The sequence below is a fragment of the Etheostoma spectabile genome, chromosome 9 (genome assembly GCF_008692095.1).
Source record: "Etheostoma spectabile isolate EspeVRDwgs_2016 chromosome 9, UIUC_Espe_1.0, whole genome shotgun sequence".
Taxonomy (NCBI): domain Eukaryota; kingdom Metazoa; phylum Chordata; class Actinopteri; order Perciformes; family Percidae; genus Etheostoma; species Etheostoma spectabile.
This window is the reverse complement of record NC_045741.1, coordinates 5,407,047-5,423,926: the sequence shown is the minus strand read 5'-3', so window position 1 is coordinate 5,423,926 and position 16,880 is coordinate 5,407,047. Positions and strand designations below refer to the sequence as shown.

The 16,880-nt window shown below is 40.5% G+C and overlaps 1 protein-coding gene across 2 annotated transcripts in view; it reads left to right on the top strand.

Annotated features, from left to right (window-relative positions):
• Window positions 1-16,880, top strand: part of LOC116696189 (nesprin-2) — a gene marked incomplete at its 5' end in the record, with an annotated part of 139,700 nt that overhangs the window by 26,669 nt on the left and 96,151 nt on the right. For both annotated transcript variants that reach the window (XM_032526998.1, XM_032526997.1), the window contains 15 exon segments: window positions 692-847; window positions 1,915-2,040; window positions 2,383-2,553; window positions 2,970-3,103; window positions 3,304-3,508; window positions 4,985-5,167; window positions 5,613-5,720; window positions 6,530-6,684; window positions 8,481-8,628; window positions 8,724-8,818; window positions 10,275-10,506; window positions 11,561-11,755; window positions 12,431-12,556; window positions 13,662-13,817; window positions 15,570-15,728. In XM_032526998.1, coding sequence (XP_032382889.1) covers window positions 692-847; window positions 1,915-2,040; window positions 2,383-2,553; window positions 2,970-3,103; window positions 3,304-3,508; window positions 4,985-5,167; window positions 5,613-5,720; window positions 6,530-6,684; window positions 8,481-8,628; window positions 8,724-8,818; window positions 10,275-10,506; window positions 11,561-11,755; window positions 12,431-12,556; window positions 13,662-13,817; window positions 15,570-15,728 — 2,349 coding nt within the window.

The following is a 16,880-nucleotide window of genomic DNA, read 5'->3' as shown; positions in this document are numbered from 1 at the left end:
AAGTTCAAGGGGGCCAAATACTTTTGCAAGGCACTGTAATAGTATATATAACTTGGGGTCCTCCCTGATAAAATTTTGAAACACTTAATTTGCTGGATTCTGGTGAATTTCTATGCAACAATTTAAGGTGCAAGTTTCTTTATTTATGTAAATTAAATTATTATTATCTTGTAAAGTTCAAAACTTTCTGCATATTCAATACATCAAGTGTTTTGGGATAGTTTTTTAGGAATCATGTACAGTACAGCAGTACACAACAACAAATCTGTTAAAGAATGAGACCTGGTTAAAGCTATAAGCTAAATAAATCTTCTGTACATGTTTTGAACCGTCTGAATGGTTATTTTTACTTTTTTCGGGTAGTGGGTGGTCTTTCATATTTTTCTGAGGAGGACTAACATAGGCATACTGTATACGTTTTACATCTATGAGAACAAATCTACCTCTTCTAAATATTGGGGTGGGGATATATCTCCTGAATCTCCCCCCCTAAAATCTATGCCTATGGTTGTACATATTCACCATTTTTATTTTTGTATTTATTAACATACTGTAGTATACAGTACATTTTTAAAAAGTTGGAAGTATATTTAATTAATTTGTGGCCAAAATATCAAGATCTTTTTTAACATACTCAAGTCCTTCCTCAATCCTCAGAAGACAAATGTCTGACGTAGTTTGTGGTGTTTAGATGCAGGAGGTGGAGCAGGAGCTGAGGAGCAGAGCGGAGCGGGAGGCCCGGCTGCAGCAGATCCACAGCTGGATTACACATCACAACCTCTGGATGGACTCAGCTCAGACACCCAGCAGCCAAACGGAGCTGCGAAGCAGCATCAACACCAGCCAGGTCAGAGGTCACATCTGTACTAGTCTCACATTGCCAGACCTTCTTCCACAGCGCTATAGAGTAAGGTCTGGCTAGTCCTCACATAATTCTGGGATGGGAGAAAAACGTGCTCTGGTTTATTGGCATTTCTTTTTTTTGTGATCACATTTTTTTACTTTTGTTTTATTTAATTTTTTATATTCAGAAATTAACAGATACAAACTATTACAAACAATACTGAGACATGGAAAGCATCCCAGAGCTAAAAAACACACAGAGGAAAGCTGGGAGGGAGGGAGACAAAACAACACATGCAAAAACAGACACACACAAACACATACATAAACAGACACCAGTGTTGGGCAAGTTACTTCCAAAATGTAATACATTATAGATTACTTGTTACGGTCATTTAAGAGTAACAAGTTATAATACAATATTACTGTCTCTGAATTTTAATGCATTTACTTTTTACTTTTGCATTGCTTTTGAGTTACTTTCACCAAAATAACACCAGAAGTTTGACTTGGCGGCTAGCGTGTGAATTTCCCAACCGGATCAATAAAGTCTCCTATTTATCCACTTTAATACATCATAGATTATTCATACGATTTTTTAAAATGTAAATGAATATACAAAGTAAAGCTATACAAATAGATAAGTAAAATGTGCAATAGGCAAGAAAATAGAAAGAATTTATTTTTATTATTATTATTTTATTATTATAGAGAAAATAAAAACAATCTACGTACCTTACAGTTGAATTAAAGAATGGCATTGTTTGTTCAAAGCACTTGAATAAGAAATTCATGTTGTTTAGTTTCACTAGTTTATACTAGAAAATGGGAAAGGTACATGAACTTTCTGAAGGGCTCCTAAAAAGCTTTGTGCTGGGGAGAGACGTGCAGTGGTGGAAGAAGTGTTTAGATTCTTAAGTAGAATTACTAATACCACAATATTTAAAAATAATCTGTTACAAGTCAGAGTCCTTACTTGAACATTTTTCTTACCAAAGTGTGTAAGTATCATCAATAAAATGTACCCCACTGTTACAAAAAGTTAAACTTCTTGTTTTATGTGTGTGTCAGGGTCTTGAGGAGAAGATCAGGCAGAAGTCTGCAGCTCTTCAGGAGTTGAGAAACAGTGGCGGCCACTGTGGTTTCATCTCTCAGACAGATAAATGCATCCAGGCCTGCGCTGCTCTCAAACAACAGGTAAATGACGCTGGGGAAAATATAGAGGTAAAATGTTTTATGGGCGGAAAAGGAAAGTGACGCGTTGGTTTAGTTTTTGATTGTGACCAATACTTCTAGTTGTTATCTTGTCCCATTACCACCAGCAACATCCCTAACTGGAACATACAAAAACTATTTTGCATCAATAAAAAATAAAAAAATATGCAGAATGTATCCATACTTATGCTTTATAAAACTGTTTGGTTTTGGTTTTTGATTTAAACTAGAAAAAAATGTGTGAGGTCTTTTAACTGGAGTCCTTGTTTTTTGGTCTTTGTCTAGATCCTCTATTATTTTAACATCCTGTATGTTCTTTACCAGAACAACTCAGTAAAACAGAGGCTGATTCAGGCCCGACAGCTGTGGGATAGTTTGGAGAAGCAACTGCATGAGATGATGCTGAAAACAGTGAGAACATCTCAGACTCTTGATTATTACAGTGGTCCTCAACTCTTCCTGCAGGCACACAGAGAGCGCCATGAAATGCTGCAGGTAGGCCGGGTGCACCTCAAATACATACATGCATATCAGAGTTGGACAGGAATTTAAATATTTTAACACTAGGGCTGGGTTCCAGTGCATGTATTTTAATTTTAATTGTTTTTTTTCCTCCATGTCAAAGTCAAGATCTCGCAAATAAAACTCCAGATCTCACAAAACAAAGTCAAGATCTTGGAAAGGTGTTTGTCCCCAGTACATGTTTTTTTAAATTCTTTTTTCTCTCATGTCACCTCAGGGGCTCGTAGTTTCCCACCCCTAATTAACACTAAATGTTTGATATCATTTCATATTTGGCTGCATGCAAAAAGGCTGTGAAGTTTCTGCCTCCAATGTGCAGAAAGAGGATAATTCATTGTTTGGAGATCGCACTAGTGATCCCTGACCGGTGTTTGTTGCGTTGGAAGCAGCTTCTTCAGGCGGACATAGAAGGCTCAGTGGCAGAGTGGGACCAACTGAGTCATACTGCCTCGTCCCTCAGAGTCATCATTAGTCCTGCTACTGTCCCCCTCCTCACGCAGCAGCTGGACAGACAGAGAGACAGGTGAGACATGCATGTAGATACACACATGCACATATACACCACACACATGCACCCATGTGCACATGCACAAAAACCCACACACACACACGTACACACACAGACACGCACACACACATACACAAACACACACAAACGCACACACACACACACACACATTGACACTCCTCAATCAATGACTGAAGTTTCCTCCTGTCCTACAGTTGGAGTGTGGTGTGTGGAGCAGTGGACCAGCAGCTCCAGAGGAGTCAGGGCGTCCTGCAGGTTTGGGAGCTCTACAACCGGCTGGCTGTGTCTCTCTCCCAGCGGCTGCAGACGCTGCAGGATGACATCAGGTCAGCGCTGAGCGGAGCGCCCTCAGACCATACCACCCTGGAGCAACTCGCTGTCAAGATACACAATGTTCAGGTGAGGACATACACAAGCAAGACTGAAAAATAACAACAAAAAAAGGAAGTGAAAAAGAAAACGGTCTGGGTTATTGGCATTTCTTTAAACAAATGAGGCTTCATCTCGCCATCAATACAGCTAAACACTGCCCTTTAAATGTGTAAAACTAGTACATGAAAATAGCCACATACAGAAATCCCCCATAACTTGCTTCTGTCACTTTGTCACACATTTGTTTTTGTTTGTTTTTTCAAATAACACTTGTACATTTGCACTGTGCATATTTAATATGAAAGCATTTAACCACCAAAACATGTGAAGGGATTGAATTCCATTTGTGAATCAGAGAACAGTGCCTCAGAAAGTTACACTTACGTGGAATTTGTCTTGGTATTTGATGCATACATAAACAAACATACTAGTACATATTGCACATTGATAAGAATGAACAATACATACAGAAACAAATGGAATCAGAATCACAAAAGGTTTTACATCAAGTTGCCACATCAAGTACACTTAAGTGGAATAATTTAACACACAGGGTTTTTCCTGTGTAGATAAAACTTTTGGTGCCCTCCAAAAAGGTTTTTAAGCCACCCCCCAAGGGAACTCACCAGCACCAAAATGGTAAGAGCTCACAAAAATAACAATTAAAATACTCTGTAAATGTGTTTTAGAGTATTTAATCAAACAGCCATTAAAGAAGCAGAACAAACACTTGAATAGGTGAGTCCGGCTGTACCTGACTCTCATGGTTATTTATTTAAATATTAAAATAATTTTATAACCAGCTTTGTTAACTGGGGTTTTATTAACTCAAGCATAATATAATTTTTTTTTAAATAAATTCTCAGAAATAGGGTGCTTGGATAGCTCACCTGGTAGAGCTGGCGCCCATGTATAGACATTGGAATATTCTCACACAGTGGCTGCGGGTTTGACTCCAACCTGCGACCTTTGCTGCATGTCACTCCCCCTTTCATGTCTACGCTGTCCTGTTCAAATAAAGGTCTAAAATGCCCAAAAACTTATCAGAAAAAAGAAAATAATAATGTTAATAAATTGTCAGATATAACTGCATTTATTATAATGCTTATATTTACACAGTATATATGAATACAAAATAGTATATATATAATATGAGCAGATGTAAAGTCCAGGATGAAGTCAGTGGGTCCGGGGTGGGGGTACCGGGCCTTGTTGGTGAGGCTGACTGGAAGAAACTATTTTGGACTGCAGCCTCCTGCCAGAGGGGAGGGGTTCAATGTGTTTGTTACCAGGACGAGAGGAATCAGCTACAATATATCTTGACAAGCAGTTTTTATGCTCATACTTTACTCATTCATTCACATTACATAAATAAATACATCCAGCCATCCAACAACCTCGCCAGTCCCTTGACTAACTCTGCATGCTATAGAAGCTCTCCAGTCCTCATTTTTCTTCACTTAAATCGGTATCCCTGTTTGTCCCTGTCCACCTGTGCTCCAGACTGTCCTGGAGAGAATGGGCACTCTGCAGTCGGACCTGGAGGCTGTGCTGGAGGCCTCCAAGGACGTTATTGGCCACCTGGAACCTTCAGCTGCCAGTCTGGTCCAATCAGAGATCCGGCTGCTGTCCCGTGATGTTCAGCAGTTTAGCCAGACGGTGACAGGAAAGCTGGGTCAGCTGCAGGTAAGACTTAATGATTGAACGTATTGTTCTGTATTGTTCAAAACATTTTGCATATTCAAAACATCACACGTGTGTCAGAATGCTTTTTTTTTAGAATCACAAACACCTCAACAACAAATCTGTTAGAGAATGAAACCTTGTTAAATCTACATAAAAGACATGAAATCACAAGAAAACATACATTTATTTTTGTATTTTCTATTCTTTAACCCCCCAATGTAGCACAAGGTAGACAACAGTTCTTGTTTTCTGTAAATGTTTTGAGCCCCCTAAATTGTTATTTCACCTTTTTCGGGAGTGGGTTGTCTTTTCATATATTTTGAGGGGGACAAATCTACCTCTTACAAATATTGAAGGGAATGTATCCTTTGATTCCCTCTCGACATCTACGCCTATGAATTTAAGACACGGATGGGCGTGTGTCCTGTGTTATGTCTGCGTGTAGGAGGAGCTCCAGCACATGCAGGAGTTTGAAAGCGACCTGGAGTCCCTGGAGGGAAACCTGGAGTTTTGGCAGGTGCGTCTGCACCATATGGATCGGACAGCAGACCAAGTGAGACGGCATGAATGGAGATTATGAATAACTGTAGTGCTGCTGCTTCCACTCTGGTGTAATCCACCAAAACTTTGAAATAAAGATGTCTGGAATTGTTAAATTGAAAACAAGCAGATAAAATGAGTTTATATATTTAATAATGAGATTATTTTTCAAACCAACTTGTTTTTAGATATTTAGATTTTGGAAACAATAATCATTTTTGATTATTCCAGTGTTTAATTCTGTTTTGTGTCATTTCTGGTAAAGAATTGTCCAAACAATCTTGCCACAAAGTCCGTATTGTAGCTGTACTGAATGGTATCACAAGATCCTCAGCAGATGGAGTTTGCTCAGTTTTCATGTAATTGTACTTAAACAGCTTTTCATATGTTCATATTGGTGTAAAGACTGCGATTTCAATCTAAAATTTCTTAAGAAGTTTACAGGTTGAAATGATGACAAATTTGTTTTAAGAAAAAAAAGATAATTAGTACTCACCGACATACTTAAAGATATGTTAAATTGAGATTATTTATTTTAGTTTTAGTCATAAAACACAAAAAACTTTGAAGAAATGCAAATGCAAGTCTGTGGTAGAAACCTGTAACCAGGTTACAATCAAAGGACATACAGAATGAATGTTAAATTTTGGTATATGGAAGGGGATCTCGCCAGAAAAATGAGTCAAGAAGTTAAAATAGACTAAATGGTGACAGAAGAACACAGACCATGTGTAGCATGTAGTGTTACTCATGCATAGCTGTGATGACATGCATGCGGTTGTCCAGTCTCTTGTGATCTGATGCCACCACATATGTTTCCAGTCTGGCCTCCTAGAGCTGAGCGCCCTGACTCCTAACCTTGATGTGCTGAATGAGCAGAGCTGCAACCTGACGCTGGGCGACGCTGCAGCACGCCGCCTGCAACGCCTGAACCACAGCTGGGCCAATGCCTCCGCCAGAGCCGAAGAGTCCTGCAGGTCAGGTCCAAACTGTGGAACATAGAATGAATATAGCTGCTCAATGTATACAAGTGTTTTTCCTAAGGTTGTTGAAGAGTTAGTGTGTATATTTGGTGGTGGGGGGGTTCACATCATTTTGATACAAATTATTTCCATGTCTGTGTCTAAAATGGTGGAAAAGCTAGAGCAGAACCAAATCAACAAGCTTATAGGTGCTCTAAGCGATGTTGGGTGATGTCACAAGTATTATCAAACAAAATGGAGGCTAGCTTGCCCCTCCGTTCTGCTAACTAACCCCCAACCGCCACCCCCAAATCCTTCTTGTTGAATATTGGCTGGAAAACTGTGTATGTTTTGTGGTGCAGGCAGGTAGTGAGGAGATGTTTTTTACAGTGTGTTCAGGGGACAGGCAGCTAGCAGATAGGGAGGAGATGTTTTTTACAGTGTGTTCAGGGGACAGGCAGCTAGCAGATAGTGAGATGTTTTTTACAGTGTGTTCTGGGGACAGGCAGCCAGCAGATAATGAGGAGATGTTTTTTACAGTCTGTTTAGGGGACAGGCACTAGCTCAGATAATGAGGAGATGTTTTTTACAGTGTGTTCTGGGACAGGCAGCTAGCAATAGTGAGGAGATGTTTTTTTAAAGTGTGTTTAGGGACAGGCAGCTACATATAGTGAAGAGATGTTTTTTACAGTGTGTTCTGGGGACAGGCAGCTAGCAGATAGTGAAGAGATGTTTTTACAGTGTGTTCTGGGGACAGGCAGCTAGCAGATAGTGAGGAGATTTTTTACAGTGTGTTCTGGGGACAGGCAGCTAGAGCTAGTGAGGAGATGTTTTTACAGTGTGTTCTGGGGACAGGCAGCTAGCAGATAGTGAGGAGATGTTTTACAGTGTGTTCTGGGGATAGGCAGCTAGCAGATGTGAGGAATGTTTTTACGTGTGTTCTGGGGACAGGCAGCTAGCAGATAAGAGGAGATTTTTTTAACAGTCTGGTTAGGGGACAGGCACTAGCAGATAGTGAAGAATGTTTTTTTACAGTGTGTTCTGGGGACAGGCAGCTAGCAGATAGTGAGGAGATGTTTGCTGTATTTGAAAAATTAATGTGTAGCCTAAAAAATATGTGACATCGCTTAGAGCACCTTTAAAGAAAAAACTTGCTAAAGAAGTCCACTGGGGACTGGCTACGATCTCTAATAAAGTATAAATTAACAAAAATTGGCAGAAAGTGCAGTTAAACTTCATACAATTATACATCATAATTTGAACTGCCTAAACTGCTGCATGAAAGTGTTAATATTGCACTTGACCTTATTAAAATGGAAATGAGCAGGTTTTTACTGGCTCATTTCTGGCTCAATTTTAGGATGATTGTACTCTACCTGCGTAGCTTAAAAGAATGATATTGATCAGTGACAATGGTGTCATGATTACTTGCTCTAGAAACTCTCTTTTTGTAACCAAATGCAATACTCCCAAGTCTAACAATTCACAACACTCAAGGTTGGATTTGAAGAAAATGAAACATTTAAAGACATTTTTTTCTTACCACAAAAGCCATTTAACTAGGCTGTCATGTACCAAGCAAGAAAGGCAAGACAACAGTGTAAAAAATAGCGATTACAAATAGCAAAATGAATACATCTTAATATACCAAAGAAACTCAACGAAATAACTAGAAAAGAAAGGGACACCACATTTAATTCGAAATTTGTTGTTTAAAATACTGTTAATGTACATGAAATATAATGTACTACTATGTACAGTACATAGTGCAGCTTTCAGATGAAGTGTTGTCTTTGTCGTTGGGTGTGCAGTGAGCTGCAGATGGAGGCATTGAGGCGGCAGAGCTTTGAGCAGAAGTGTGAGAGCTGGATGTCCTTCCTGCAGAGGATGGAGGACAGCCTGGCTGTGGATGTGGCCGGCTCCTACATCGGCCTCAGACAGCAGCTCGGCACACACAAGGTATTACACAAGACTGACACACTCACTCACAAGACTTCACACAAACACCACAGACACACGGAGATGTAATCAGCTGATCCTCCTTGTGTTTTCAGCGGTTTCAGGCAGAGCTGTCCATCGGTCACCAGATCCTTCATTCAGTGGTCACTGAAGCACTTCATCTGCTGCAGAAAGGAGAGGTGGAGGACAGGTAAGAAGTTCCACTTGGAAAGTGACTTTCTGGGATAAGAGAAGAAAGATGCAAATCACAATTGTCATGGGTGGTGCTTATTGCCAGACAGAGCCACGGAACCTCAGGAAAATAGCCTTGGGAAGGAACTTGTCTTGGTGGAACATGTGTACGTTCAAACGTTGTTTTAGTTGTGCAGCAGAAAACTCGGATTGGACAGATAGTCTAGCAAGCTTTCTGGATTTAGATCTGAGATCTGAGGAGCAGTTAACCATAGTCCTCATAAAGCCGCCGAGTTTAAAATTCCAACAAGAAAAAGCGGAAAGACATCCGACAAAATTTTAATTTTTTTATGGAACGTTATATAGACTAGGTTATAGGTAACACAATTTAGAAAAAAAGAAACATATAACCCTCCATAATAATAAAAATAACACCTCTCCCCAGGACCCTGTAAGCTGATCACTGCAGTCACAGATGTTTTTTTTTTAAGATTATTTTTGGGCAGTTTAGCTTAATTTGACATGAAAGCAGAGAGAGAGGGGGAATGATATGCAGCAAAGGGCTCCTGGTCAAAGTGGAACCTGCGGCCGATGTGGCAAGGACTGAGCCTCTGCGCCCCAAACAGCCAACGACTTAGCGGCTAGAAACCACATGTTTACATTCTCGTCTTAAGCTCCATTATTGCGGCCTGTTAAAAGTTCCATATAAACAATGTTGAGAAATAAAAAGCGTGTGGGGGGCTTCCCGCACACTCCAACCATTTTCTTTGCTGCTGTCCCCAATATGAATGAAGTCAGGTCAGAGGCAACACTCTGCCAAAACTGTGCAGCAGGGGGCGCACTCCCAGAAGATATAACAAAACATTCCCAGGGGCACCGGGGTAGGTCACCTGGTTGAGTTTGCACCCTGCACCATTTGCAGTGGCTTAGTCCTCGCTACAGCGGCCATTGGTTCAATTCTAACCCATGGCCCTTTGCTGCAATGTTGCATGTCCCTCCCTCTCTCTCCTCCCTAATAAAGACCTAAGATGCCCCCTAAAAAATGATAAAAGGAAGGTGTGTTTGCCTCACCCTCTTTATTTTACTTAAAGTCACTTTCCAGTTGCGTACAAAGGCTCAGTCCTTGCTGCAGTGGCTGCGGGTTGAATTCCGACTTGCAGGCCCTTTGCTGCATGTCATTCTCCCTCTCTCTCCCATTTCATGTCTAAGCTGTCCCAACAAATAAATGCCTAAAATGCCAAAAAAGCCATCTTTCAAAAAAAGAAGTGTGCCAAGGGTCTTCAGCAGACATAAAGTGCATGAGACATCACCAATAACTTTCATTATTATTATATTTCATTATTATTATATTATTATTATTCATTAGAAACAACTTGCGAGAGGTCAGACAAGTCCTATGAACAAAACAATACTGGATTGGTGCCAAAAAACCTATAAACCTATGCAATGCTTCCTTACTGTGTTAATGTGCCCAGGAGTGACTTCCTCTTAAAGCTGGCCCAGCTCAGGAAGCACTGGCAGGGGGCGGTGCAGCGGGTGGACCAGCGGCGCTCCCTTGTGGAAGGGCTGGTGAAACACTGGCACCTGTACGGACGCAGCCTGAGGAAGTTGCAGAGGTTCCTGTCGGAGACAAAGACCCTCCTCCCTCCAGCCGGACAGGCACCCTCCAGCCTGCAGCAGCTGACACGCTCCCTACAGGAACTCCAGGTGAGAAGGACAGCCGCAGGGATGGAGTATCAAGGAATCCGTTATTATAGACACGAAACTATGGGAATTTTCTACATTTTGTGAGGAAGTTAGTGGCAGGGTTTCTGCAGGGAATTAAAGAGTCTAACATTTAAAAATCAAAATTGTAGGCCTTAAAAAGTCTTATATTTGCTGAAGTATTGTGTGCTAGGATTTAAATTGTTTTAAACAGGTCTTAAATTTCCTACTTCCATGCAACTGTACCTCTGATGCTCTTTTTTTCCATGGTGCTGTAGTTCTTTCTTTTGCTAGATTTTATTCTTCAGCTATGGGGGAGTGCAAGTTTAGCAACACTTGACCTCAAAAACTAAATTTAGGGCTTACTGGTAGTTGTTGTGATAAAGTGACTAGCCATCAAGAACAGAATAATGTTTTTATGTATGAAAACCCCAAAAGAAGAAACCGCATCAAGGCTATTGTGATATGTCCTAAGTGGAATGACAAGACTTCCGTTTTTTACTAAAGTAAACTACCAGAAAAAAACTACTTACCGCAGATACAGTGCTTGACTAAAGGCCACCTTTTACCACTGGCCCTAATTTTATTAAAAATACTCTGTATACTTGGCAGGCTTTCCAGAAGCGATGAAACAGTTTCATTTTTAACAATCCATTTACAGGATTGTAAAAGACTCCTGCAGAGTTAATTATTGGTCTATAGAAAGGCAGAAAAAACAGCTGTCTGAGGGCTGATTTTGAGATTTAGGAAGAGGAAACAACTGATGCTGATTACATTTAAAAACATTAAAAAAACAGATAAAGAACAGCGTTTCCATTCTGATGCTTTGACTACCGTGAAAAGAAGAGATTGGATTTAAATTGATTGTGAGTGAAGATAAAGATAAGATAAGATAAACTGCTTCTTGCTAAAAGGAACCAGTAAGCCCTTCACTGTAAAGACCACAGAACAGCTCATTGGCTAACTTTCTCTCTTGGTTTCTCTCTGTCTCCTCCCTTATCTTTTAAAACAAAAATAATAATTTTAACCTTCTCTAATCCCCTATCTTGCTCTTCAGCACACAGAGCTGTTGTTCCAAAGGTATCAGTGCAGTTTTATCCACACTCTGGAAGTTGGCCGGCAGCTCTTCTCCATGGGGGACGAGGAGACCCAGACTCGGCTGCAGACGGATCTGGGATCCCTGCAGGAGGAGTGGGACAACATCCACGGCTTGCTTGGCCGGAGGATGGAACTCGCCGAGGTGATCGTCAAGGTAATCTGTCGCTCTGTGTCAAGTTGTTACTGTGATTTAGCAGAAGATAAAGTGTTGCTGTCTTGTTGGTGTATTTTCCTATTTTAATCTCAGTCGGCCAATTCTCTGAAATGTGTGACTTTGGTGACTCCAAACTAACCCTTTAAAACACCAAAGTAGGCTTAAAGATGTAATGTTTTTTTTCAAACTTAAGTAAATTCGGTACACAATGAGAGTCAACACTGGCAAGGTTTTTCATATACAGAATGTCAGCTTTTTCTATCATTTTTTTTTAACTTGCAAATTTTACCTGGCTTAGTTATGTTACATTTTGTACGTATGCATTTGATTCCAACAAGGTGGGGCGGGATGGGATGGGTGTGTTGTGTGTTTTTTGGTTTATATTTTGTATTTTTATTTCTTCGCCTTTTGTGTATATTTTTGTGCTCCGTCACTTTGTTTTTTGCTTTTTCCTGTTTAAAATCTAAACTGTACAAAATGTCTATTTTCAAAACTTGATTCTGTTTTTAATAAAATGTTTCAAATAATAAAACAAAAAACCACCAAAGTCAATTGATTGTGAGCAATCCACTTTTAGTCCAAAGAGCTTTCTGCTCATGCTCTTACTCAATCAGCTGTTTAAGAACCCAGTGCGTTGATATGGATGATCAATGTTTTTTTTAAATTGTGTCTCAGAACTGGGAGCGCTGTGAGGCTGGGCTTGCAGGCAGCATGCTCCAAATGAAGGAACTGAAGACAAGACTGAACCAGAGGATGCCAGAGATTGACGATGAGCTGCAGAGTGCCGAGAAATACAACAAGGTACATCTGCAAACAGCTGGTCACCCAAATTCCAATGTCCCATAATGTTGAAGTAAATGTTGGATTGTTATGTCGACTGGCAGAGTTTTATTTCTACAGAACATACAGTGGAGAGACAGAGCCACTCTGCTGGCAGCAGTAATCTCATTGGCTGGGTAAACCTCAGTGGGTGGAGACAAAGGCTGACTTTCCGGCTGAGTAACTTGGCACAGAATATGTCATTGATAATACATTTTTGTATATATATTTTGACTCAGACTCTCTCTGTACCATCTGTTTTTGGCTTCGCTAATTCAGAGAAACCTCAAATAGCAGCAGTTTTTGTTTTCATTTCTGCAATATTTTTTGCCAGACAAGTTTTGAATTTAGGAGAAGTTCCAATGGCTGCATTGGTGGAGAGATTATTCCACTGTTTGAAGAAATCTCAAACATGGTTAAGAACATTTTCAAATAATGGAATCATTTGAAACCCATTTCAACCCAGACTCCCTGAATAAACACGTTTCACGAAATGTGGAAGTACTGCTGGATTCAGGTTTATACTTTGGTGTGTATTGTACTAGGATTATTTTCATGGTAGATCCTTCTTTCTAAACTGACCACAGTGTCAAGACAAAAAGATGAGAGTCTAATCTATGGACACATATATTACAGGCTCACATTAATGTAACTTTTCATAGCAATTGGCAGCCCTTAACACCCCTTTTCAAACTATATAAACTAAAGGTTCAGAGATGTAGTCAGTGGAAAAAGTACAAACAGACTTGGTGCCTTCAGGCCGTTTGAGTTAGAGTGGAAACAATCACTTAAAGTCCCAAGTGAGCACATAAAGCCAAGTTTAAAACAGGTTTGACTCAACTCATCCTCTGACCTATCACAGACTTAATCCCCTCCCCCTCCACACTCACCCCTCCCCCCTGGCCCGGCCAGCAGCCTGTGGCCCTTAATCCTCTCTCTGGGCGGGGAGAAAGAGACACAGAGACCGAGAGAGAAAGGGGCCTGGCAGAGAGAGACATTAGGGGATTAACTGTGAGACAGCGAGCTGTGTGTGGACGGGGCAGTTGTTGACGGTTTGTTGTGGCGGTTGGTGTGTTATGGTATGCAGGAGAACGAGGACTCCTTGGATGACTGGGCTGAGAGCCTGACGAAGCTGAGCACCATGAAGACAGATCTGTCCCAGTACATCATTGCTGATGATGTCCTGCTACTGCAGGAGCAGGCGGAACTCCTGCACTGTCAGTGGGAGGAACTCTGCCTCAAGGTTAGTCTCCTGGCTGTCATACACTAAACTAGACCGGACTTAGGTCTGGATCAAACATTTACCTGTTAAAATAAGCTGCTTCTGCTCTTTATCTGCTTTTTATTTGACTCTATTTCCTGTGTGAAAGTACTTTACTTTGTAGTTTTGTGTAAGCAATGTTTTTAGTATGGCAAAAACATGACAGAGGAAGATCATTAACATCTTTGCTGAAAATGTTTTTTAAAACTATGGATATAACTAATATTCAAGTTTTGTTTTATCTGGCTTGAACTTAAATGTCACTTCAAGATATCTCTGGTGCAGAGTTTCATATAAAGTGCACAGTAAGAGCGCATGACACTGTCAACCACCTTTTTCTTACTTTTAAACCTATTTTTAATGCTGTAACATGTGGTGCCCTTTAACATCTTTAAGGCTGTAAAAATCATCTTGTTACACAATATCTGAGAGAATCATGTATATTCTTTTTGCAGCTCATCATTGATGCTGTATGATATTTACAATGACTGAACCATTCTACCCAAGACTTTTTTTCAATGTCTGCTCCATTCAATCAAATTGAAAAAGTCCAGTTGTGCTGGTTGTGCATCAATTCATACACATTATTCCAGATTCACCGTGGCATATTTGGTATCTCTGGAAAACTTTGGAATTGCCATTCAAGTTTCGAATAAAATCCTTGGACTTTGAACAATTTTTGGTTGCACAGGATGGGTTGGTATTGACTTGGAAAAGCTTGTATTTTAAGGGATGTGTGTAAATTGGCTCACCTCAAATGAAGTGAAATCATCAAGAAAAGTGTCACTTTTGCAAACTATGGCTTCCTACAGAGAGAGTTTATATAAAGTGCATAACCTTTTACCTCGGGCCCCTTTTTTTTTTACAATTTTATCTGTTTTCTATGGGTCTATGGGACTATTTTTAAAATCCAAGCTAGCCCATCCAAGAAGAGCTAACATAACACAACTCAGCTCAGTCACACTCTATGTGTGTGTGTGTGTGTGTGTGTCAGGTGAGACCATTTAGCTCCTCAAACTTCTCCAGGACGAAAAGGCTGAAGGAGGGGAAAAGACTTTATGCAGAAATGTAATTTTCTTTATTAAATTAAAGAGTTGTCATGTGAAAGTTCTCAAATCTGAAGTGTTTATGCACAGACGGCATTTTAACCACGGAGTTCATTGTTTTTTTTTGTTACCGGTCATCATTATTAAAATCCTAAGCCCTGAGGAGTTAAGTTAGTAATCTTCTGATGACTGAAGTGACCAACAGGTCTGGGTTGGGGGAAGTGAGGGGCATAGCGGGGATGGGGGAACAGATGGTGACAGGGAAGAAATGTTGTAATGAGCTGAGAGGCTTCAGGAAGAAGAGCTTTTGTATTGAAATGAGTTTGGGGGGAGGGGAAGTAGTGGTGGTGATCATACTGACTTTCACATTTTACTGTCTGTGTTTGTGTTTCACTGAGTCTTTGTTTGTGTATTTGCACCTGTAGCCCTGTGTGGCTGTGTGTCGATCTACAAAGGGGGTGTAAACCTTTACTCAAGATATTGTCATTTTCAATTAGGGGTGGGCAATATAGAGAAACTCAAATCACAATATTTGTGACCAAATACATTAATGGCGATATTGCGGCGATATTGTAGGGCTGACTGTAGGTGCTTTTACAAAATACTAACACAATGACTGTTTTGATAAATGATCATCAATAATGTGGACATAATGATTAATAAAGTTTATTACATTTCTTTGTGTCAGGTGTCTCTGCGTAAACAGGAGATCGCAGATCGTCTGAACGCGTGGATCATCTTCAATGAGAAGAACAAGGAGCTGTGCGAGTGGCTGACGCAGATGGAGAACAAGGTTGCGCACAACTCAGACCTCAACATCGAGGAGATGGTGGAGAAACTCAAGAAGGTAGGAGGCCGCATCAAAGAAAACACTTCTGTCCTGATAAACAAGTAGATACCTAACCACTAGTTACAACTGCGTGGGGAATGGATTTCTGTCTCGTGTTGCCAAACCTTCCTCCACAGCGCTGTGGAGGAGGGTCTGGCTAGTTCACACAGCAACAGAAAAACGTCCTCTAAATTTATTGACATGTCTTTAAACCGATCGCAATAGTCTTGGGCGGCGCTAATAACTAGGTTTGTTTTTCTGCATTACCTCTGCACTCTGAGCTGCTGTGTGTGTGTGTGTGTGTGTGTGTGTGTGTGTGTGTGTGTGTGTGTGTGAGTGAGTGTGTGAGTGAGTGGACTTGTCGGGCTGGGTGGTGGAGGGACTGTCTGGGCCTCTGGAAAGTTGTTAATTCCCTCCTAATTGTTAAAGGGACAACAGCTATGGGAGCCCCCAGCAGGGCCACGCGGGTTTGTTTTTGTGGCAAACTCACAACCCCTTTCATTTGTAAGGGTCTGTTTGGGGGTGAGTAGGAGGGGCGGGGCGGGGAGTAAAGGCAATTGGTGTTTAGAGACTACAACTTAAATGTAAATGTAAATGTAAATGTATTGTATTTATATAGCACTTTACAACAACCAATAAGTGAACCAAAGCGCTTCACAACAAATAAAACCACAGATTTAAAACAACAATACACCACCAACAAAAATTGCAATAATGAATGAGAAAAGTAAGAAAAGATAAAAAATAAAAACAATACAATCAATACAAATGTGCCATCACATTACTAGGTACCAAACGCCACTTTAAAAAGATGCATCTTAAGTCTTGATTTAAAAAGACCCAGGTCAGTAAGGATACGCATCTCACTGGGCAGCTTATTCCAAAGCTTAGGTCCAGAAACCGGAAAAGCGCGTTCACCCCAGTGTTTCAGTTTTGACCTGGGCACTTCCAACATGAGTTGAACTTATGCCCTGGCAGGGCGTTTAAAACCTTTCTAAGGCACTGGAGCTTTACATTAAGTGTCTTGTCCTGACACAGTCTTGGCAGAAGTTGTTACTTTTTGGCAAACTTCCAAAATCAGAAATAATAATAATTATTATTCTTTTTTGTTTTATATGGTATATATACACTACCGGTCAAAAGTCACTTAGAAATTTCCATTGCACTCCA